The 25,317-nt window shown below is 41.6% G+C and overlaps 1 protein-coding gene across 17 annotated transcripts in view; it reads right to left on the bottom strand.

Annotated features, from left to right (window-relative positions):
• Positions 1-25,317, bottom strand: part of ptprsa (protein tyrosine phosphatase receptor type Sa) — a 178,756-nt gene that overhangs the window by 55,733 nt on the left and 97,706 nt on the right. For 7 of the 17 annotated variants that reach the window (XM_031859728.1, XM_031859727.1, XM_031859735.1 and 4 more), the window contains 7 exons: positions 20,740-20,850; positions 18,368-18,379; positions 10,040-10,309; positions 9,242-9,823; positions 8,292-8,428; positions 8,006-8,150; positions 388-708 (listed from right to left, as the gene is read on the bottom strand). In XM_031859728.1, coding sequence (XP_031715588.1) covers positions 388-708; positions 8,006-8,150; positions 8,292-8,428; positions 9,242-9,823; positions 10,040-10,309; positions 18,368-18,379; positions 20,740-20,850 — 1,578 coding nt within the window. The remainder of the gene's footprint in view (positions 1-387; positions 709-8,005; positions 8,151-8,291; positions 8,429-9,241; positions 9,824-10,039; positions 10,310-18,367; positions 18,380-20,739; positions 20,851-25,317) is intronic. The other 10 variants (XM_031859730.1, XM_031859742.1, XM_031859734.1 and 7 more) reach the window with 3 other exon arrangements.

The following is a 25,317-nucleotide window of genomic DNA, read 5'->3' as shown; positions in this document are numbered from 1 at the left end:
CCTAATGCACAGGCCGGTAATGCCTTGCAGTGTACAGCACTCATAAATGCTTATGACTCTCAGCTGAGCAATGGGATGCTGTTAAAAGCCTACAGATAGAGGCAGGATATGGGATGTGGCAGCCATTATGAATTATATTTGGTTAGTTATGCTTAAATAGCAACACACTTGATTTCCCAAGTGTGTTATCTCTTTGAAGTGTTTTCCTATCATATGGTTTACACAGTTGTAGTTGGTTAAAATGTATTGAGTATCTGGATACAATTTCTTCACACACATACATCCACAAACATTCACAACCAAGGGCACACTACTCCCCATGTAACTAACAACAATACCTTTACTTCTACATTAACTTTAGCTTCCACACATTAGAGATTCATGTACCGTCTTCGTCTGTGCGGCAGATCAGGGGCTCACTCTCAGGGCCTGGCCCGATCACAGTGAAGGCGGACACAGTGATGCGGTACTGGGTCCACTTCTCCAATCGCTGCAGCAGCACCTGCTCTTCAGTGGCAGGGACTGTGGGCTCTTCCAGGGGCTCCCCGTCGTCACTGCCGCCTTCTGACAGGCCCACCACCTGGTAGTGCACCCTATACCCCGCCAGGACACCGTTCTGACTCATCAAAGGCGGGGGGCGCCAACTTACCAGCAGGGCGGTGGAGCTGGTGCTGCTGCACTTAATGTCTTGAGGGGGGGCTGAGGGCTCTGGTGAGGTGGAAAGGACAGGAAGGAAGGGGGTCGAGGACGAGGAGGACGGGGAAGGGGGAAGGTAGGGGTGAAAAACAAAAAAATAAAAAGATGGGAGAGATAAAGAAAATGATAAAAGGATAAAAAAAACAATAAGAGTAATTCAAACAAAAAAAAAGCAAAACAAAGACTTAGGCAAAATATGTTTAAAATAAAAATCATCAAGCAAATGTCAACACCAAGAGGTATACATGGAGAATGGCACCAGCTTTTGTAATAATGAATCAAGTTGGCTACCCTTCGCTGGACAAGCAAACATTTGGTTCTGGTACAAGATTTCTGGCATTAAGGTATCAAAAGTATCATGGGGTTGAATTTCTGCTTGAGCACTGACATAATACTGCTACTGATGAAATTAACCCAGCAGTCTGACTTTTTCAAGAAATTATTGGATTTACCACAAAACTAATTTATCCTGTTGCAAAAACAGCCTTACTCCCAATATGTATGACAATACAGGAGGTGGGGCACTGTCTTGCTCATGTCATCCTAGTTTAAGCCTGTACTCACTATTCTGAATGTTTCATGGTGCAGTGCCAAAAGGGCAGGGTTGAACATTTCCATTGTGCATTTTATTTTTCAGGCACTGAGCTCAGGCTTTAGTCCTTAGAAAAAAAAGAAAAAAAAACTAGCAACAAGGTAAGTTCTGATCACTAAAATAACTTCAATTTTCTCCCTCAGCGTCTCTGCAATTATTGCAACTAAGTCACTCAACTATCCACATGAGGATTAATAACATATTGCCATGTCCATGAAACCAGCATAAAAAAGATGAATACATTAAATTGTATTTGTTTTTATTTTATCTAACATTTATTAGATAAAGATTTCTCTGACACATTGTCAGGTTCATCTTACTGAGATGATTTTTGTACCAGAACTCAGCCAAATGAGCATAAACTAAAACAAGGTATGTGTTCCTAAGTATAAGCTAGCAGGGAGGTAGTGTAGTCCTTTTTTAATTTGTAACAGTATGAAAGCTTTCCAACACAGTGGCTGTTATTTGTGTCTGAAGTGTTCTTCCAAAACATATTAAAACCTACACATCTGTGAACTTTCTAAATCAAATTCAATGCCTCTCGCTTCTAATCTGTGCCAAGCTCTTACACAGTCTGTGCTCGTCCAGAGAGTGTGCTGTGCAGGGAGCGATAAAACGTTTCACTTCTCATCCAGAGTTTGGTATTATACGGATAAAAGGACATGTATGAAAATATTTCTATCCAAGTCGGGTTTCCTCTATCCCTGTTTTTTTTGTGATAATATATTCCCTCTATCTTGGTGTGACAAACCCAATTCATTATTACATTTCTGTCTGTTATGTAAGGTAGAAATAGCACAATAATCCCAGAAAAAAATGAAATACCATCACAAAAAAGGCATTCCACACCCAGCAAATTAGGAAATCAACTCAAATGAAACCCATGGAAACAAGGAGCATGTTCTCATTCCAAAAAACAAAGGCTGAAGAAATAAATTATGAACTGAAGGAGGGTACTGGGAAATGAATTTCTCTGTAACCCGGGTGACTCGAAAGAAAGAACCACAACGACAGTTAAGGTTCAAAATGACAACTCATGAAAAAACATGAAAAAAACAAGATACTCAGCATGAACTGAAAATATAACATTTAACTTCCAAAAAAACAACAAACAAACAAAAAGAAATCACAAGCATTGTTTGCATCATACGTACCTGACTCCCACAAATACTACATTTTTAAGACTTTCTTACCACCAGCACCTGACTAGCAGAGCGTGCTTACTCTATAGTCAGTGAACTGCAACACTTTCCCTCTCAGAAAGCATGCCAGAAGTGTTGACATCTATTCCCCTTTTCAAATTAGTAAATAATAGCTTTAATTACGACTTATTGAGAGTTAATTTTGGGGTTATTGAGAGGGAGAGAGTTGGCTCTGTGCTGTAGCCAGGGCTGCTTAATACTCATGTATCTTTGGGCCGGAGGGTCCACAAGACTGTGAGAGAGGGAAGCCATAGTGGGAAAGCTCACTCCCAAGATATTCTGCTCTTCTGCACTTGGCCATATACACTGACAACCATCCGCATTATTTATTTTCAAATAAATCCCATTTCATAGCCTTGTGTTTAGGTTTCCTGTAAAGCTTCCTGCCATTTCAAGAATGCCAAGACACAAGAATAGAGGAAGCAAGACGGAAAGCTTGTATTACTGAATTCATAAAACTTTAACGATAGTGTTCTGACTGCAGTGTCACTTTGGGTAGACCGGCTTTAAAAAAATAAGAAAATAAAAAAACAGGGGTTCTGACTATGAGAAAGGCCTCCTCCCAGTGAAGAGTGAATGTTCCAGCACACAACAAATAGGGCAGGACCTCAGCCACAGTTCCCAAGCCCTTCTCTGTGTCCAATGGGCTTATTTACTTACGGTCTTACTGGATTTTGAGCCTTTCAGCTTCTTTCCTCCTCTCATATTGTATTTGCAAACTCCACGTCAAGAATGATTGCTCAGTTCTCAATCTTTGTGGTGCAGAAAAAGGGCTGTGAATCTGACAGGGGCCAGGCTATCACAGTGCACAGACATCCTCATGCCTGATAACGCTTTAAGACTGGCAGAGGCCCAGCTTTAATAAAGTGTATATCCCATGAAGGCCAATGGTAGGATTATGGATAGAAGAACTAAAACCACAAAAGAAGAAACTCAGCTAATGCCTTTCTGGAGGTTCTTTTGAAGCTTACCTGAAAGAGTTTCCTAAATGCTATTTGACAAATAATTAGTCATGTCTGCATTCATATCCACCAATTGACTTTTTTTAGTCTGTTGTGATGTGAAGAGCTCTGGGTATAAAGTCTGTGATGTGAAGTGCTGGTGGCATACCTAATCATCATGACTACCTTCAGATTAAACGTGCTTTTAGTGCAACATCCTCAGTGGCTATAAATGGCTCACATTGCTAACAGTTTAGCTACACAGGCCATTACTCGGTGTCTGTTGTCAATTCTTAAAATGACACGGATTGCCAATGCTTTTGCTATCAGACTATAAGCACATGTCTGCATTTGAATTGTATTTTCATTAGAAGCCTTCGAATGACAGGATGTTCATATTTGTAGATCATTATGGAATTAATCCCCCCCCCCCCCCCCACTGCCAAATGGCCGTGCTGTGGCTCACACAGATATTCCAATATATCTAAAAACCTCCTGCAATTACAGTAAGTGTGGGGGGGGGGGGGGCTAAACTGCTTGTTTGGCTAAATACAGAGGATTTAAAATCTGCCACTTTAATTTGAGAGATAGCACTTGACTAGCTACTGGGAGGTTCTAGGTATAATCTAAATGTGTAACAAAGCCTGACAATCCAGGGGTCTGGCTCATAGCTCATCACAAAGCATGAAATTAATTCTGACGCTATGAAATGGGATTCTTATCTGCCACTCCGGGGCCTTGCAGTCCCCTAGCATCCACTCACAGGGTCCATCTTACGTCCTGCTTTGCAACTGGGTAACAGCTAAAAGAACACTGGGAGCCCTCCCAGCTCTCGGGTTGTGGACCAACTCCGGCCACGTCTGAATGTTCTCACAAAAATAAGTCTCTCAACCCGGTCCGCTATGGCAGCATACCCCAAGAGGCCTTGCTTCTGAATGAGGGCTACAGTTGCCAGTTACATCTCGTGAGTTTATTTCAGCCTGTTTTTAATATTAAACAAGAAAAGCCAATGAAATGAATTTGGTCCTCTTTGATTTGAGGAGTTATTTGGCGTCACTCACCATGAAGCGAATAAGGACTGAGATCCATCAGTATTCATTATTTTTTCAGTGTATTTTCACGAGTTCTTGACAGAGTAGCCCCCATGACAAGAGCCCCTGGTACTGCTGCTAGGACCGAGCACAGACTTCAACAATCTGTAAACATTTTGTACCACAGAAAATGGACAATAAACAGTGGAATCATGTTGTCCGTCTGTCTTTCTTTTTACTTTGTGGAAAAGGGTTTCAGTCTGCCTGACACTGTATTTGGATCAGATCCAGGTTGAAATGGTTCTGTAGGGCTGTGAGAACATGGCGCAAAAGTCAATGAAACAATATTCATTACTCATTGCTCTGTAATATGCTCTTGAAAAAAAATAATCCAACCGGTATCGGTTATTATTTTATTGTAGCTTATTTCACTTTCATTTGAGTATGTTGTGATCCTTCCTTAACATATCATTCATCTCCAAATGTATCTCTGTGCAGCTAGTTCAGTCAAGAAACTAGGGCTTCTTGTGTGAAATGATTCTACATACTGTGTATGTGAGGGGGCTTTCTAAATGCATGTGTGTCTGTGTGTGCAACTCCCAAAGTGACTGCACAGAACTCGGGAGTCTGGCTTATGTCAGTTTACTGCCCTTAAACTTGAGGCCATTGTGTTTCTTTGCACCGTGTATGTTCATGTGTGGTCGATGTGCTCCCTGTTTATACAATGTGCCTTTTTTTCTGGTGTTTTTCCAAAAGGAGGACAGTTTATACTGTCTATGTTACACTACGCTGTGAAGGCACTTCATTCAAGCTATGTATGTGCCAGGGCTCTTCTCTGACTTGGATGCATAGAGATATAGAGATGCTGCTATTCCTGACTCGTATGAGAAGCCAAACAGAAGACACGTCATTTTTAAATTTAACCGTATCATGTGTAAAGAATGCTTACTCTATGCTTCCAATTTCGATATTGGTGTATCAGAAAAGCACTGCAAACCAACAGCTGTTAATTGAATTAATTAGTGAAGGTTTTTTGACAAACGGCAGACTGAATCCCTAAACCACTCAATCACTTACCTCAAAGGATCCAGGAAATCAAGTTATTTATTGTGATGTGGGAATTCTTTTGCTTTGTCTGACTTAGTCTGTGACTCTTCTGACCTCAGCAGTGAGAAACCAATGGACGTATCTTACGCTTGCTTGAGCTGAGATAAAAACCTAAAAACAACATTGGCTGAGAAAGACCAGGGACAATGAGGCCTAAGGTGAAACCACAGAAGTAGAATGGATAGAAAAGTAAAGATGGCTGCTTAACCTTCCCAAAGAGTATTTGATAATCATGTCATGGAAATGAGCTCTTATGTTAGACACAAAAGTTATTTAGTTGATTTCTACTCCGAACACAAATTCACACTAATTTCCAGGACAGTAGTATCACATTTCAGTGGTGGGCAGGCAGATGCAATTATCAACGAACAGTTGTCCTTTCTATCCATTGTAACTGTATGGATGAGGCAGTTGACTTGAGACAAGCCACCAGTTAGACTTATTCTCCCCCATATTTGCTCAACGGGCACCAGTTTGTCAGTGCTGTCTGCTGCTGATGTTGTTGCTTGTGGCTGTAGTGGCGTTGGGTTCGTGCAAGAACCCAACAGAAGGATGAAAATAGCAGCAAGCTACTGTTTGGAGTGATGTCAAACCAATATTATTTTAGATAACCCAGAAAAAAATAGAAATAAATGAATAAATAAAAAAATCAAACTCAAAACTTTGTTTCAAAAGACTCAACGTAAAAGGAGGAGGACATAAAGTGAGCAAGGAGACGTCAAGCCATTCCAAGGAGAGCTTTTGTTCCATTGCACAGGGGAACAAGTAGCAAAGAGAGAAGCATACAGCTGAAATAGGGTGATGTAAGAGAAAGAGAGGAGTGTATCCAATCCAATCAGCTTGCAGGTTACCGGTCAAGAACAGATGCAAAAACAGTGGTGAGGAAAACACAAACACACATCGACAGGTGAAGATGTGCACAGACGCCCGAGAGACGCCAAGACAGAAATGGGGCCGAATGAACACAAATCATTTTCATGCCGGGACTGATCAAAGACCAACGGTGCAGTGATAGGTTCTCAGCATTACCCCCAGTGGGTAGGAGTGAATATCGCATGCAACTGGCGCTCTCCTGTGTAGCTCTGCTGCCCAGCAGTACCAAAAAGAACTGTGAAGTGGTTGTTCCAAAGCCCCCACAGCCCAGTTGTGGGGGCACATCCAACAAGTTGCACTGGTAGAAACAGAAAATGTGTTAAAAGAGGTCTTCTCCCACCGCCATGGCTTTCCTATGTCCCAGTAAAGGTCCTCTGCCAGGTAATTGACAATAAAGGTAGCCACTCTGACGATGAATGTATACATGCATCTTTGTCTGTGACTATCAGCAGGATCCACAATGACTACATCAGACCAGTCCCTAATACCCTGAATCTAGCTACGTTTCAAGGTTCTTTACCATTCATGTATTGAATGTCAATGCACAACATCATTGTGAATCTTTGTGTGATGTGTAAACCCAAAAGACATGAATTTCATACCCTGTCATCACAACAGTCCTTTAGCTACTATTGGATATTTGATTGGATAAGCTGTGTGTATTTTCTTTCTCTACAACTTGCACTACTGAGTTGTCATCACTCCTGTTGGCTGGTTTATATAATTCAGTTGTGTTCCTGCCATCTGTAAAATAAAATAATAAGTCCAGAACTGATATACTGGAATAAATTGGAAGTAATCATTTGTGTACTGTTTTTTCTTCTTCTTTGATGACTAAACCCAACCCCAAATTCCCCATCCCCAATCTGAACACAGTTCATATGAGAGCCTTGGCGGTCTTAGAGGAGAGCTGACATTTTTTGTGTCTCGGTTACATGGAAGAAAGTGCACTTGCTGTTGAAAAAGGAAAAGCAAATATGAACAAAAGTGAAAGGGAAATAAGTAACCGCCACAATTGTCAGTCGAAGCAGAATTGACTTGTTTGAAAGTGTTGCGTACACTCATGCATATTTGGCACTAGAGGCAATTTATGAAATTAATTATCAAATGAAAGAGTTGTAAAACACTGAAAAGGTCACTTTAGCCATTTGTAGCTTAATTTCAACCGTAACTTGCCACAAAATGAACCTTTTGTTGTGTAAATGGCACTTAACTTAAGGTGGAAAATGCCATAATCATTTTGTTGCAGAGAGGTTAACAAAATCAAGGTCAAGGATTTAACAAGAATTAAGCAAAACATTAGTTAAGAGTCAGTTTGTCATGTAGTTCATCATTTCTGAATCAGCTTTGAACCCTGATTGTGTCAGAGAAAAACACAGTCATAGTTCAAAGTTGACGATGCAGTCGACATTAGAGAAAATAAAGTTCACAAGCTCCAGTGAAAGGAAAAAACACAAAACCTCATCAGAATTCAATTTTGTAAAGGCATACATCATTTAACTGCTTTACTTTGTTAGCTAACCCACAACAACATGAGAGAAGACTGAATAAAGGGCTACATACTGGCTTGCAAGGTCTTCTGTGATATGTCATTGGTGAAGGCTCCGATGCCTTTGATAGAGATGGCTGCCAGAGAGAAGTGGTACTTTGTGTGTGGGCGGAGATTTTCCACAACATATGAAGATGCGGGTCCAAATGTTTTCTTCATCTATTGATGATGGAGAGTATTGTTATTTACAAGTGTGATTTAAAGTGGTTTCAAGCACATTTTGGGTTGAAAGGCATGATGTACGCCTCTCGGTACAAAAGGTAGGCACCGAAATTCGATATGAAACACCAAAAGTCTTACCTGGGTGCCAAAACTGTCTTCCATATAGTGAAGTTCATAGTTTACAATTCCTTCTTTGTCATAGGCAGCTTCCCAGGTCAGTTCAATGCTGGTATCAGAAACAGCACCGACCTGAAATTTGGATGGTTGACCTGGAACTGAAGAACACAGCAGAGGACTTTGTTGCAGGAAATGTTACTAGAAATTGGTTAAGAAATTAATATTATACACACGACAGGGGTACCGTAAAAAAAATCGTAAGAATGCGTTAATGAAGTACTTTTTCCTGTTCAGTGATTTCTTGATAAAATAGCATATTTTCTATCAACGCACTAACATGATTAGCATAATGGAAAATGGCATAAAACGGCAGAGGATTAGATAGAGATAAATATTGAGCGGAGTAGATTATAGTGAAGTACAAAAGTTTGTGCCCCGATGGCAAGCACGGTACAAGTGCTCTACATATTCTGGGGTTTCTGAAGTTGGATCTGCCTCCTTGCCCGAGCATGGTGGAGTGATTTTGCTCAGCCTCCTGAAGCTTATGGAGAGTTTTCATATTGCTCTTTCTCAAATGTGGCTGTTTTTTTTCTGACTGCCATAATCAAACAGACTTTTGTCATAATTTGCAGAGGCCGCAGATGTGTGGGTGAACCTTGCACAGCAGGGGAGAAAACTTGTCTCCCTGGCAGCAGGCACAGTCTGTCTAAAGTTTTCGGAAAATGTGCTGCTGATGCACAAAAACAGCTGAAGATGTTCTTCATTGGCTGTCAAAGTCTTCACCTTAAGCAGAACGCCACAGAACAATGTAGCATTCACCATTTTCTGTATCACTTAGTTTAAACTTAGTTTGGTTTGAACTTTGCATAGATGCCTATTGAACGCAAGATTGCCAGACACTAAATTTGACGATAACAATGAAAGAAAAAAATATTTCAGTTTTAACACAAAATCAGATTTAATATCTTTACCTCCTTGCAGTACTTTGACATGGATGGGCTCTGAGAAGGGTCCGTCGCCTACAGAGGTGAATGCTAGGACTTTGATTGTGTACGTCTCTTGAGGAACCAGGCTCTGGATAGTGGTGATGATGCTGTCCTGGACATTATGGATCTGCCAGAGGCTCATGGGCTGGGAATCGTCCATGGTGTAATAAACACGGTAGCCCTTGATCTGCCCATTGGGCTCCTCAGGCTCTTCCCAGCGTACCATCATGGTATTTTGGGATATGATCTGGGCCTGAATGTTTCGTGGTGGACTGGCAGGGGCCTGTTCACCAGTCCGGGTTTCTACTGGCTCACTGGGAGGACCCTGGCCAATTGTGTTGACGGCTGAGACGCGGATTTCATACTCTGTGTTGGGGTAGAGGCCACCAATGCTGTAACGTGTAGTGGTGATGTCGTCCACCGTCTCATACTTGCTGTCTGGGGACTTGGCCTTATACTGGATTATATAGTAAGTCACTGGGTCTGGGTTGCCCGAGTCCCAGGTGATGGTCACACTGGTGGCAGTGGTTTCAGTAACCACAGGGGTACCTGGAGGCTTGGGGAGAGCTGTTATGGTGACAAAACATGACGGAGAGGGGGAGAAATGATCATGACAGTGCCTAATCAAAGAAATTTGCATCAAAAAAGGAGAACTTCTGAATTCCCCAAGGATATTAAATTAACACACATTGTAACTGATGTTTTTTGTAAATCATTTCAGACTTAATGAATAGTTCATCTTCTCTTAAAATACACCTCTTCACAAGCACAGTTATCTCTTACATTTGACAGTGATCTGCGCCACAGCTTCAATGATGCCAAGGCTGCTCATGGCCACGCAGGTGTAGTTGGCTGACTCACGGACGCTGCTCAGTTCGAGAACATTCCTGCCCACTGGCATCTCATCCTCTGGTGTCAAATCCTCTGAGTTCAGCATCCACTTGACGTAAGGCATGGGCGACCCCACCGCCACACATGTTATGTTCACACTGCCACCGGGCATGATTTCCTGACTCGTCGGTGGAATGGAGAAGCGTGGAGGCACCCGCCGGACTGGGAGAAGGCATGAGGAAGGAGAGAGGACGACAAAAGAGGGCAAGGGAGTCAAAAAAAAGAGAAAGAGAGAGGTAACAGGAGAGGCCGATGAAAATGGACCCTTCTCAAGGAAATACTTAACACAAAAGGTTCAACATGGTACATGTGAACTGAAACAGAAAAGAAAAGAAGTAGACTTTTCAAAACATAAAACAATATACAAATAATGAGAAGGAACTAAACTAACAGAACTGCTTCAACAACAAAGTAGATTAACAATAAAGCAACGATTCATAGCAACAAGGTTCCATTGACCAATATTTGACCCATCACAGCACAATTAAAGACACAAAAATCTATTACGAGTTTCTCATCTTTGGAACTGAACTTGCTGACATATATACACCTACAGCATAACCTGATCACAAAGTATGAACGTGTGTAGTAAAGGCCATGTGATAATGCTATCACATAAACCATGGCAACCTGGAACTTCCTGTCCTCTCAGGCACACATGCCAAACAGGAAGTAGGCCATTACAGGCTTCTCCCACAGCACAGGAAGTGTAGGGTTACTGGGCTATTGACCATCTCTACAAGATCTCTAAACACATTCTAGCGGAGGTTTGCACTTGAAGCCTGTCTCTTCTACCTAGATATCGTATAAATATATCTTATAAAGATGAGAAACTTTAATCAGATTTTTGTGGTTTAGGGTAGATCCACTGGACAAAGCCTTATTAAGATCTGACACGGTTCCATTGATAGATGCAGCTATCAGTTTCACAGACAGCATGCATAAATAGACCGAGGTAAATTAAGGAGTAAATGATAACAAAATCAGATATCAAAATTGAGATAAAATGCATAGAGGAATATAACTGAAGGGTCGCTAGCATGCCCAGACAAAAGACGATTGGAGAGGAAAGAAGAAATACAAGATAGAGGATAAAGCATCTGAGGAGAGGAAGAAAGGGAACAGAGGAGCAAAGAGTGACAGAGGAAGAAAAAGAGAGGGGAAGGTTTGGAGGAGGGTGAAGGGGGGGTAACCCACTTCAATGCTGTGTAAACTTTGTTTTTCTCCAGCAAATGTGACAAAATGTGATGGTGGCACATTGTCACATCGCAGTCCCAGTTAACACAAAATAAGTATTGAGGAACAAGGTGTGTGCCTAGAAATACATAGAAAAATAACTAGTTGTAGCTAGAGAGTCTACTATCACAGAGTGTTGGAGTCAAGAAACAGAACTGGATCAACAGGGAGTAGAAATCCAGAGAACACGAAAGAGAGATGGAGGGAAAGGGAAAGAGAAAGGTAGATGCACAAGGGCAGAATGACGGCTAATAGAGGGAGACAGGGAGGACCTCAAATCTCATGGATAGGAGTTGAGTGGAAGGAGGTTGATAATGAGTCTGAGACGCAGAGGGAGGGCGTGAAAGGTACTGTGTGCTTGCATGTGTGTATGTGTATATACATAGATGTATATATTTTCTGCGTTGGTATATGCATGAGTGTGCGTGTGTACAGTATGCAAGAGTTAGCAAGTGAAAGAGTATGAGTTAGCAAAACACTGTGTGTTCATGAAACGCATCCCATCAAGCACTTGACATATAGTGTCATGCAAGAGGTTCAACACTACATGAGCAGGGAAGTTTCAGAGTGATATTTAATGCAGGGTATCCTTGCCTATATGAATCTCAGGTGAGCAACACAAGTCTTTGCTCGGCCGAGGCCAAGATGAGTTGGGGATTGCCCATATTGCTATTTGGTCAAATGCCAAACTCCCTTCAAAAATCACATGAAAATGAGACATTTTACATGCCTGATGGTTATAGGTACCACCTTGTGGTATAAACAAATAATTATTTGGACTTTAACTTATTTTTAACAACAAAACAACAACATAATATTTAGGTTTTATATTTAAGTAAATATTTAGGTTCATGAATTCATTAAAAAGATACAACTATCAACTACTACAGAGGTCTATGACTTCCTACTAACTATTTTAAACTCATTTTCAACAATTGCTGCAAACTAAAGTATCTAAATCTGGACAAATGTCAAAATGTTTGTTGGGATGCAAAGAACGTCAAAGAGAGAGAGAGAAGCAAAGTAGTGCAGATGTAGAAGTAAAAAATGATAAACTAAATGGAAGAGCTGACTTAGAGACGGACAGATAGACAAGACAGGAAAGACAGGGACGAGAGACAAGACACAAGGCAGAACAAAACAGACTCAAGCAGCAAGACAGCAGACGAGAAGACAAACAGAGGGAGAGACAGTGACGGATGGGCACGCGGACATACTGTACAGTACGCAAAGGGGAAGGGGTTTGGGTGGTCGGAGAAAGGGAAGGAGCAGGAGGAGGAGGAGGAGGAGTAGGAGGAGGGCATAAGTGGGAGATAGAATAAGGAGACTGTGGTTCTGAATCAAAACAAAACAAAAAAGACCATGGCTCAAAGTGGGTTTGGAGGTCTCACACACTGGGGCTTAAAAACAAGAATCAAACTACACCTCCCTTCCTCCCCGCTTTAAACATTGCACCTCAATGCAAATGTAAAGAAGTCGTAGGGTGGGCAGAATGTGAGGTGTGTCTGTGGAAACTGAGGGGGAGATTCAGGGGTGGGGGGGTGTGGTAGGGGGTTGGGGGTGGGGACTGAGAGTGGGCATCAAGGATAGGTAGCATTCCAAAATACACCGTGTCGATCCAAATGGGATTCATATGATCGTTGCATGGGACACTTTGACTTTTACCAACAAACTAAGGGCACACATATTTACACCCGGACTGGTGACACCGACTGAGGGGACTTTTACCAGAGGACTGACATTTACTGACCTGGGCACTGAAATAATCACTAAAATGTACACACAGCATGATCACATGTAGTCTGCAGGGACCAAACATGTTAGTAAATAAAGGCCATCTGGCAGTATGTACAATATCCTCAAGGTGAAAACGCATCTACTGTGACTGGCTTTTAACAGCCATGTCATATTTAGCTATATAAACCCCAGCATTCTGCTTTACATTTAAAAGTATTTATAACATAGAGAGTCAATTACAGTTATAGAGGGAATCAAACATGGATTGAGACCTTCTGCAGCCAAAGCTTTTCATTTATCCTCCTCTGTACTACTCTACATGCAAGTCCTGTAATTCACTGTTAATGTCAATTATGTTACTACTTGGGCAAGACACAACCTGACCTTGAGGGCAAAAACTTCATTGCTGACCTTTGAGGAAATGCTCTTTTGTGGTACAGAAACTCGCACACTGATTGGGCATAAAATGTACCAAGAAAAAATGGTCGATAGCAGATTCAAAGAGTCTGTCCCTAAAAAATATAACATTTTCCATATATTGGAAGTAAAATGCCTCCATTAGAAGCATAAATGGCTACAAAACATCTGTTGAAAAACCTATCAATGAATCGTAACCTGTTCTGCCCCGATCTGATGGAAGCATGACCTCTTGGTTGAGATATCTGCTGTGTCCGATTGTGACAGGAGATATTCTCAAAAAAAAACATGTTGAACTGGAAAAAAAAGGCAAAAAGTCCATCATATAGGTACAGAAATATATCTCTGCATTCTAATTTGTCCAAAAAAAAAAGCCTAACGAAACAACAAAGGTGGGAGGGCAGCCCATTCCTCACACAGACATGCATGGGTGTCGCTATGGCATGAGTGACAAACACAGGTGCGCCCCCATCCACTTGGGCAGACACCAGGGAATCAATACATCCAAAAATGTCACCCAAGCCCATCCAAGCATGCCATTCATTCCCAAGTATAGCATTGTTTAAGACACACATGAAAACAAATGAAAGGAAATAAATCAAACTGAACAAATCCACGAAAAGAACTAAGTCCGAACAGCATAGACAGTACCAGAGTGCAGCTGTGTACAAAGGGGTATGCATCAATACTATTAGATGTTTTTCAGCTTTGATTTGTGTCCGCTTTAATCTGGTCTCAAATCGGAAAGATTGTTGGAACCTGAATAGAGTGAACAGGGTCTGTATTTTTAAGGGCAAATGCCCAATCAAAGTGTGCCTGACGGCGGTGCTCTTCTCTCCCCGGGACTCAGGTCAGCCAATGGACCAGGAGCTGAAGGGGCTGAGTGAATGAGGTTTTCCCCACAGGAAGATGTCTCTGTTCACCTTTGAGTACCTAACACTGTCAGGGCAATGAGGGAACTAACACCAGCCACCCGCCAAATACTGCTCACTTTTGGCTGTGGCTTGCCAGTGAAATTTGAAATATGCAAATCACTGAGCCAATACACAAAAAAAAAACTTCCTTTCTTAAAGTTTTCATAGCACTGGGGAAAACACAAAAACGGAAAGTCGGGGGAGAGTCTACCCGTCAACAGCATGCACCGTGTGTCTGACACAAAAATACATTTGGTCTTTGGTTACAGCAGAAGATCAAGAGCTCAAGGTCAGTTGATGCTACAGCATATTACACTGTGTCTTGGGTGGAGATAACGAGGAATTCTAAAGCCAGTAGACACGTTAGGGACAACATTAACTGTGCGTCTAAATGTCAGTATCACATGCAAAGGAATCACTGCCCTATCATTAGCTAGACAAAGGCCTGTATGCAATGACTGAATGTTCAAGAGGGCGCCTATGCTATCCTACCCTTAACATGCAATGCCACTGAAACAAAGCAAATAAGGAATCCCAATTGCATGGACAGGCTCCTCATTCCCAGAGACCAGGAGCCCAGTCGGCCCATTTGGAATTGAGAGATAATAAAACAAACATATAGCTTTTATTTGGACACCTAACAACATATAATCTTTTTTTTCAAGCCCCAATGTGGAGAGATAGCCAAGAAGCCTTACAGTGGACGAGGTGAGAAGCAGTCGAGAGAGAACGCCAGAGTACTGCACTAACTCTAGTAGTGGGCGGTGTTGTGGAGGGATTTGTGCCAAAAAACAGAGGTCAGAAGGTGGACATTATCGGCCATTTTGTTGAGGCAGATTTTGCTGCCCCAAAATGAAGGGGGAAGCCAAAATAATGTGCAGCCTTTAGTGTCACCTTGAAGCTGAGATTACACCCTCTTGCTGCCTGAGGACACAGGCGCAGTATGGAGATCCTTTAGTCACACTTGCTGGGCGAGGCCTACGGCATTCATACACCACAGGGGTCGCCGCGTATTAACATACCTCGGCTGCGTCAATGCAAAACAGTCACTACTGGTGGCTTATCAAAATGGAAATTATTACCTGAAGGAAACTGACAGGACTCATGGTAGGGGTATCTAATTATAGCAAGCAACGGATTGAGGGGATTTCAGAGTGTATGACTTTTTTCTGTTGTCTTACAGGAATGATGACAAGCAGCCAATTGATACCGCCAGAATGTCCCCTCACTGTGGTGATCCCTTTAGTGGATATGATCAGTCAGATTGAGAAAGGGAGTGTGTTCATATATTTGCATTAGAATAGGAGGTAATGCAACTTCTGTTTTGTATGACAAATAAATACACTTCTGATGGCAACGGGATTTTTTTTTTTTTTTAAAGGGGTGGCTATTAACTTTAGGACTCCTTGAGACAAACATCTAATAGAGATGGCAGGATTTTGCTTTGGCCGGTGAGAACATAAGGTGTAATCTAGCTTTCTTTCCCAACGTTACACAAATGCATAGCAGGACATGCAAGCACATTCAAAATAAGGCAGATACCATCGTAGGAGGGCAAACATGCACATGCGTACATCACAGCACAGTCTTTCTGCATCAGTGTTATTCGTCAGACTTATCCTTATAAATCAAGATTGTAGACGTTGTCAGGCGTCATTACTCTGTTTATTACAGTGGGATTGTGCCGTGCTTTGTGGACACTATTACGTGGAGGGCAGCAATGATAGATTATTGACTGGCAGCTTTCACAGACACAACTGGTACAATTACAGATAGATAGTCTTTTTCAATTGGTGTCGGGTGTCGGAATTTAAATTCTCTTTTGTGTCTGCGATAACAGTTAGATCAGAAGGGATGATTATATGTATTTCTCTAATGACAAATGATGTGGCTGGTGCAATGGGAATAAATACATCTATATATAGCTATACTCAGCATCTTCAGAAAGGGAAAAAAATAAACATTGAATATTTTTGATGGAGTTTCTTTCGCTAATATTTTGGGTCTCATGCCAAACAAAATGGCTCTGGAGTTAATAAAAAATGGCAAGGGAAAAAACCTGCAGATTCAAATGATCTTGCTGGCTTGCATATATACTTTGATGATAAATTGCAACTGTCGAAACACCCATGTCCTGAGGTAAATTTGCTGGAGCTTGCTGGGAAAAACACATGTACTCTTATGGATAAATAAAGGCTGCAAAAGCATGCGCATTTATTTGTTTGTTGTTAGAGCAGTAGTCATTCTCAATATTCCGGATACTTTACAGAGATCAGTCTAATCTCCCGGAGATCAGCACACTTTGACGTACAAATTCTCCCGCTCTCAGAGGAGACTGATTGGGGAGCTGGGTGTGTTATCTCCTCCACCTGCATGAATGACATGCCTGATCTTCCCAGACTTGTTGAACCGCATGGAATACTAGCCAAAAAACGTGGTTCCTTTTTCAAAAATGATATAGCTTCTGTATTCATAAGACTGCTGGGGACGTAAAAAATCTACGGGCAAGCGCAGCAGCAGGTGACATAGGAATCAGTATGAATCTGATTCATTTGGATATGTCTTGGAAACCCTGGTGCACATGCTGATGCTAACATTTAGGTGGAATATCTTAAGAGATGTTGGTACAAAGCCAATTGCAATATATATCAGTGAAACTCGGTTTGTATTAATTTCTGATTATTTAGCAAATTCTCCAAATTATTGTTAAAGTACAGTATGATACTTAAAACAAATTGTAAATTGGGTATCTTGTTGTAGTCCAGATAGAGAATCATCTTTTCTTACTTGGTCACATCAACCTGAAAATCAATTATATTTTATGAGAGTGTGTGTGTGTGTGTGTGTGTGTGTACTAGAGGAGGAGGGCTTTTGAATAATAAATTATAATTTGATTGAGTGTCATGACTGCGAAGGGAACACAAACAGCAGTCACTCAAGAAAACTAATCTCATCTAGCTGCCACCATTTGAAAATAAAAGTATCTTTGAGCACCCGCTAAGCAACAGCAAATGTGATGTCAAAGTCATTATATTGTTATTGATCCACGCGGCACTGTAAATGGCATCCCTTAATGGCTGCCTGAAATCACCATGGAACCCAATCAAGCCCAATCAGGTGAACATTTCTTTTCCCAGTAATGGATCGCTATAAACAAGATGACAGGAACACTGGCTGTATACACACTTATTATTTCATTCGGCATTTGCACTCCGAGAATCAAGAAGCAGAGCAGCGTCATTGTGAAAAAAGACACACAAATCTCACAAACAAATTAACCACAAATAGACACACATTTTGAACGGAAAAGTAAGGTCAGGAACAGAACTGAAACAAAAGGAAAACACACAAACAACACCGTAAACACAACACAAAAAAATAAACCGAATAAAGGAAAGCCAAAAAACAGGTTGTATCGGGGAAAAGACTTGTTGAGAAACCAAAGAAAGAGGAGGAAACAACTGAACGAAACACAGGGAAGGCAGAAAGAAAAAGACCAACACGGCCAAAGGGATTCTGTACAAGCATGCAAGCGCAGTTACATTCTCCCATCATGCAACACGTTCTGATATTTCCACGTGCTGGGTTCCCATGACAAGACATGCAAGAAAGCCTTTAGGTGCAGAAGCAATACCAAAGAATGCAAAACGAGAAAAGGCCCCACAATGCAAACATAAAAGTAAATTAACAAGACCCGAGCTAATCAGGTTTGCTTTCATCATTTCTTCCTCGGTAATAGAGAAACATTTCTTTCATAATCATTTAGCAGTTTGGATAAACTGATTAGTATTGCTTCAAATTAGTAACGTATCGAGCTCTGTAATAGGCAAATATAGCTAAAATTTTTCAACATGTTGATTTTTTTTTTTCTTTCAAATGTGGGTTCAAAAAAGTAAAAAAGAAAAAACACACCAACCTTCTCGAAGCTCTGAGGGATGTAAAGGGGTTGATGCAGAACACAATGACATGAGGAGAAGAGAAAAATAGGGGAAACACAGAGAGAGTAAAAAAAGCCACCTCAAGGTGTTTAGCTGCAGCTACATTTCCCTTTTCTTTAATCCTTTTTTGCTCATTTTCCCTTGTCCCTGCTATCAGTGACACCCGTCTTGAAAGTACACTTGCCTGCCCCGCCCTCCCCACCCCACCCCCCTCCCTTAAATAAACCAAAACAATTAGATACACCCCAGTGGCCGCACTGTTCGCCTGGTCAGAAAAAAATAGTGAGGCGCCACTGGAGTCAAATCAAGCGTACCATACTCATAATTCAAAATTTTCACAAGCTCCTTATAGCCACAAGGAGAGGCTCCTGTGGTGGCTGTATTTGCTTTTGTTAGAGAAGGAAACCAAATAAAGAGAAATTAAAGAAAAACTAATGAGAGATAGAAAAGAAAAAAAAGACACAGTTTGGGCTGAAATTAGCAGCTGCAGTTCAAGACAGTGACAGTAAATGTTGTTAGAAGCCAATCAGTAACACTGTCATTATGGTTTCTGTTTGGGAAGTCGGCTCAATTTTCCCCGGTACAGTGTGCGCCAGATCAAATTTAGGATTGTTTTTTTTGTTGTTGGAAATTGATCCCTACCACAGCTGCTAATCTCGAGTGCATTTCGCTTTGTGAACAAAACAGTCAACATCAAGTATCAGAATTGATTGACAAAAGTTAACTGAAAACAGACAAAAGGTTGACACCATCAAGGCATAACAAGTGTGTTACATAGTGTGAAAGTGCCTGACTAATTATGACCCTCGTGTAGGCTTTTTAAAAGCATGCTGATGGAGCCGGTGTTCATGAAGATTGCATGAATTGTTGGAAATGATATCAGGGTATAAGCTGCGTGTTTTTGACCAAAGGAACTACTAAATATCCCAGTGCTGTGTCAACAAAGTGTTCCCATTATTGTTATTTAACGATTGCTGCAGAGCTCTTGACTGCAATTTGCCACGAACCTTTTAACATCTACCATGCTGTATGCGGGAAAAAAAATGGGATAGCTACTTGACATTAAGTGTCACTGCATCACAGTGGAGGCAGCATGAGCCTCCAGGATGAATGCTGGCAAGAAGAGACACTAATCTTGATGAACCATTATTCAACCTATACTGCTCACAGTTGCATTTTTTCTTCCCTGTGCTGCTACTTCACAGGGTATGATAATAGCAGTAATAATGAAAAAGCAGCTCCCTGACCCATTTTATAATGTCAGGCTAGTGAATTATTTATCGGGAACAAAGTTATTTGGTACACAGCAGAGGGAACAAACTGAGTAGATACCGAGGCATCTTTATTTAATATGCACAATATAAATAATACATGTCGAAAATGCATCTGCTTCAATTTATCTGAGCTCCCTCAACAGGGAGTCATTGTCATTTAGCATTAGTAGTACAGGGTCGGCTTTTGTCTTCATTGCATGAAACTCAACGTTCTCTGTGACTGATTATTTTTCATATCTTCACTTTGCTGGATCATGCCAGCCAAAATTACTCCTGACTGCAAAAGGATTTAAAGATAATACCCCAAAGACGAAACGGGGGAATACTATGGATTTATGCTCCAGAACACCATGAAGGAGAAGTAGAGGAAGTGCACTATTTAAAATCTATGCAATAGAACAGTTTTTATGTAATACAGAGCAGCGGACTGTGTTAAGAGTCCTTTTCTATAAATTCACCACAAGGGAATCCTTTTACCCCCCCCCAAATCTGGAGAAGGAGAAGGGGTTGAGATTTTGATTGGTGGGCATAAATACCTTGCCATTCAATCAAAATCAAGACTTACCGTCGTGCTCCTGTACCTGAAAAAAGCTAATCAAAAAGAGGACCTTTCCGACTCTTTTTTGGGTTCCATAACTTTGACGGAGGCGGAAACATTTTATCGGGCACACAACTGCAGGTGTCTTACAACTGATAAAGTAAAGACATACGGCTTGTTGTGCTACACATTTCCTTCCGAGCGAGTAGGGGAGGGCATTCAGAGACAAAATGGAGCATAACATCATAACAGAGAAGAACATTAGTTGGTCAATTATAGTTTTACATTTGGAAGTTTCAGTGCATGTGAAATTACATTTTTTTGGGCAGGCAAAACTATCAATGCTAAAAGATTTATAGTACACGGGTAATATTATTTTGCAAAATACATTTTGTGCAAATACACTAGAATGGAAGCATTTATCATTTGTTAAGCTCAACAGTAATGCTACTTAAAGCTGAGCTGCACCGTTCAGACACGTTAGCTAACATGGGTGGATGTTTTTTTGGCCTGGCTCTGGGGCCGGATTGCTCCCTACCTCGCACATAAAGGTTAGCAGGGGACGAGTAGCGCACGCCTTCCACATTAGACGCCACGCACTCGTACTTCCCCTGGTCGGTCTCCTCGCTGTTCTCGATCTGCAAGGCACCTGGAAAATTACAACGTGGGGAAAAAAAAAAGACAAGAGGGGAGGGGGAAGAGAGAGAACAAGAGAGAAAGAAAGAAAGCAGGGAGCATGTGATTAGTCCATTTGTCAGTGACAGTGCATAAAGGAGTCAGACAACATCTGCTTAATGCCAGGTATCTTGAATTTCACAGGACCATTTTGTCAACAATCCTTTCTCTCTGCAATGCTAATGCAGAGTGCCACGGCAAACTGGGTTCCTCTCTAGCCTCAGCCATCCACAAATGAAAAGAGGTGGGATTCAATAAATACAAATGTGGACTGAATCACACTGAATCTGTAGCTATGCTGGTGAATGCAACTCATTTAAGACATGATATCTCTTAAAAAAATACCATAAGAACAAAATCATGATGTAAGTGTGATGAAAGGTGATGTAGAAGGGCGTTGAGATGGTTTTGTAAACTGAGTGAGACGAACACGTTAACCTTTGCATAGCACTCCACGAGGGAGAGTATGTGTGCGTTGGGGGAAGAGGGGTCATGGGAAAATATCCAGACATAAAGTTCATGTCCAAATGAACACTCTGCCCCGCCCCCCTGTTGTTAAACTGCTCAAAGATGTGGGTGATAGCAACTCATCAGAAAAAAGACACTTCTTACATTATAAACTGTGAACATTTACGGAGAAGAAAATAAAAAATATATTGATATGAACTGATGAAACCAACTACCATTGTGTTTGGGTTGTTTTTAATCATTTGTATTCTCTTTACTTGTTATTCATGTGTTTCGTTACTCTTCACTGCATTTCATTCATTCAGTCTTATTATCGGGTATACGGTTTGAAATGAACCCCTCTGGCTTACGTGTTTCAAACTGATTCTCTACAGTATCACTTTTTTAGATTTCATCTCTTGAAAACAAACCCGAGCTAAATGCTCGACAACAACACTGAAGAAGGGGTGTGGGGCACGGAGGAGGGAGGTGAAACTGCGGGCGTCGGATCACTCCTCGTTACAGCGCTGTTGACGGCACTTCCTGATGATATCATTAGGGCTTCTGGCTGGCTCAGCAGACAGATTGCAGCCCAGGCCTCCCTGACAAACGCAGCACCATCGCTCGTTAGCGTTTAGCCAGGCAGCATCAATACGCCAGCCGCTGCCCAGGATCCTTTGTAATATACCATAACCTACTCCGTCACATCAGCAAGCAGAGAGAACACAATGTTGTACAAAGCTACTATCCTGGAACATTGGTCTAATAACTGTGCCACAAATGAGACCATCGATCCTGCTTAATTATAAAGATGAGTCACTCTTCCACCTTGGCCTCGGCCTTTAACTCGAAGAGTATTTTTACACCTTGGAGTCAGTACTGAGATATCTACTCTGAGAAAAAGAAAAACGGACCTGAAGTAACAAAAATCTCTTCATTTCCCCTCAAAAGCTCAGATCCCCCTCATCCCCCAGAGGGAGCTGTTCCTGGCACACAGCTCATGAACCAAATGAAAATGTCTACCTGCAGAGTGCAGGTGGTAGAGTTTCTGCTCTGCATTTATGCAAGGATCTGATTTGGATGTGTTTGATGTGTGCTTGCGACAGCAAATGCCAGCCTGGTGGCAGGTGGCTTGGAATGTGCTCAGAAGCCTACCACCTCAACACCGGGGAGACCACAAAGTAAGGACTGTGTGAAGTTCAACTCCAGGTGGACCGTTCCAGAAAGCTCTGCCAGCGGCTCGTCAGCCATAGGTCCCTGTGCTGAATTACAAAATCTTTGAAAGGCTTAGGTTGACGTTTGTGCAATTGTTTCATCGCTTCATAAATAATAATGCTGAAAGGCTTGTGGTGGACCAGACAGTTAAATCAGAGGAAACGCTCTATATTTCATATGTTTTCATTCGCTGTGTGCCAACTGCTGAAGGTCTGCAAAAGCCTCCAATAAACAGAAATGTCTTCATCTGAAAATAATATTTCACAAATGTCATCTGAAGGTCAACAAAACACAATCACCAACATGCGGAGGGTGACAGATAATGAGCCAAACAAAATTAATTGAGAGCCAATTAAAACCAACATTGGCTGCTGTGAATTGTACCTCCTGGCGGAAGAGAGGGAGAAAGGAGAGAGAAAAAAAGGGAGTGTTTGAGGGAATGGTGGGAGTTTCATCTCTTCCTCTCCATCTTTGGTGGAGACGTCTCGCTAGGTGGCATTATCTATTGTTTCCAAGCCCCTACTGGCTTCATTACATATTCTAGCTATTATTTAGTGGGTCTGTGAAGAACACATAAAGAGTCCTTCTGCTGGCAGAACAGAGAGAGATAGAGAGAGGGAGAGAGAGGGAGAGGGAGAGAACAAGTGAGGTAAGATAAAAGCGAGGAAGAGGGCAGGGAGGAGAAGCAAGGAGGAGAGACAGGAGGGAGAGACAAAGGAAGCAAGAGATGTAAAGGAACACTGAGAGAGAAGGAGGAATGGAGAATTGTTCTCATCCATATATCATATTCCTTATTTTCGTCTATTATTATTCTGTCTCAAAATTGAAAGTTTGACTCTTACAAGGAGAACAGGCATTCATCTTACCCTTGGGGAAATCTAGGTGAGTTACGATTTATCTTAAACTGGATTAACACTAAACAATGAATAACAACAACAACAACAAAACACTGATTAATAAAATTGCACACCCTGGATAAAATTTGATTTGTGCAAACAAATGTTTGATGAAGGAAGCCCAGAAGTAGAGGGACAGAAGAGGGAGACTAAAAGAGAAATCACAACTTCATTCTATTTGGAGGTGCTTTATGCTACTCTCACACATAGTGGAGATGCAATATCCCGCCTGTGTTACATGTGTTGTGCTACACTGTGTGAGTTGCCTATCTCCTCAGTCCACTTTGTCATTTACACTCTCCTCATATGTTTAGTCTTTTGATAACCTAAAAACAAAAAATCTAAATTGATGCCATTTATGATTTCTGTACCCATATAATAGAAAGACCAGGCAGATAATATAAGCATTTAAACAGACCTCGAAGGGCTTTTGAATTACAAATCCAAACAAACCCTCTTTGATGTCCTATCTCAAGCAGCAGCATGTACATTCATGTGTGCACACAAAACAAACTCCACCCTTTGTCACCAGCATGTGTCCCTTTCCTACCAATTCTTTTCTTTTCTTTTTAAAATATGACTGCACTCTCTGTGTTTTGCATAATTGCGCTCGGTCTACCCTGCCGGCCTGCGGCTCACCAGAGCGCAAGTGTCCATTGGCATTTTTTTTTCCTCTTATCAGGAAAACAGGGAAACACCAGGAAAGAAATAAATGATGAAAATGATCTTTCACAAGCACAATAAAAACCACGCACCAAGTCGGTTAACACAATGGGGAGGGGGTTTACTGATAAAGACTTGCCTTTTGACAAACATCAATTCAGGGTGTCCCTTACTGTGTGTACATGGGGCCAAAAGGCATGTCTTCCCTGTCTTCCCTGTCTTCATGTATGAAGTTGTATCACAAACGCATACCAAAGAACATAGTTTGACCTGATTTCATTAGGAAACATGGAAAAACTGCTCATGACAGTTGACTATTCTGCTCGCCAATGATCAATACAAGCATGGCTCCATTTACTGTATGCAATATCAGCAAAGTTTAAATGTTTCACCTGATTGTTTGATGTACTCCGGGTACAAATGTGACAGCAGCACTATAGTGCCAGCGACAAAGGCTGCAATTACTGAGTGGGCACTACTTTACTTGCTACTTAATCTTGCTGAAGGACACTTAAAAAAGGACACATGAATGTTGAAGGACATCATGCGAGCGGTTGTGGGCGTTGAACCTAAGATCTCCACTTACAGGCCGTACCGACCATCCGTGCACCCCAGCTAGGGCCACCCCTGCTGAGTAATAAGTCATGTTTTTCTGGGTCAGAGGAGAAAAGATTGGTCCCATTTTTTTTTTCTTTCCGTCTTATTCCATGATGTATGCTGCACCATTAGGATCCAAACAGTGGCTACAGTTGAGGCGAATAAAGTCCCCGATAATAACGACTTCACTTCCAAGCGGACCAATTAGTCTCCATCTCAGTCAAAGTGACCCTCCCTGCTCACCAACACGCACAACCTTCAATCTCCACTGCCATCCATTCCTGGCTGTCTTGGGCAGCATGTTCACTGCCTTCATCCATTCGATAAAGAAGGCTGTAATGGGTTCTGGGACATTTGTCCCAGCCGTGACAGCTGCCCTGGTTAACAGCGCTGCATGCCGCAGGCTGATCTGAAGAGGTTGAGGTGCCAAGGTGTGATAACAGTAAGACTGCCTGGGAAGAGTTCAACAAATACATGTTTTTGAAGGCCAATTCAGATTCTGGATAAGACATTCTTGTAATGAAGCCGTTAAGAGGATGGATACTTTGGGCCGGTAGTCTTCAGTATGTTAACATTTTATACATTTCTGGCCAACATTTAGGGACACTGGGACATCTCACTTA

The sequence above is a fragment of the Anarrhichthys ocellatus genome, unplaced genomic scaffold, assembly GCF_004355925.1.
Source record: "Anarrhichthys ocellatus isolate YVR2014 unplaced genomic scaffold, GSC_Weel_1.0 scaffold22, whole genome shotgun sequence".
Classification (NCBI taxonomy): Eukaryota; Metazoa; Chordata; class Actinopteri; order Perciformes; family Anarhichadidae; genus Anarrhichthys; species Anarrhichthys ocellatus.
The sequence above is the reverse complement of the archived record's forward strand: the minus strand, read 5'-3'. Positions and strand labels throughout refer to the sequence as shown.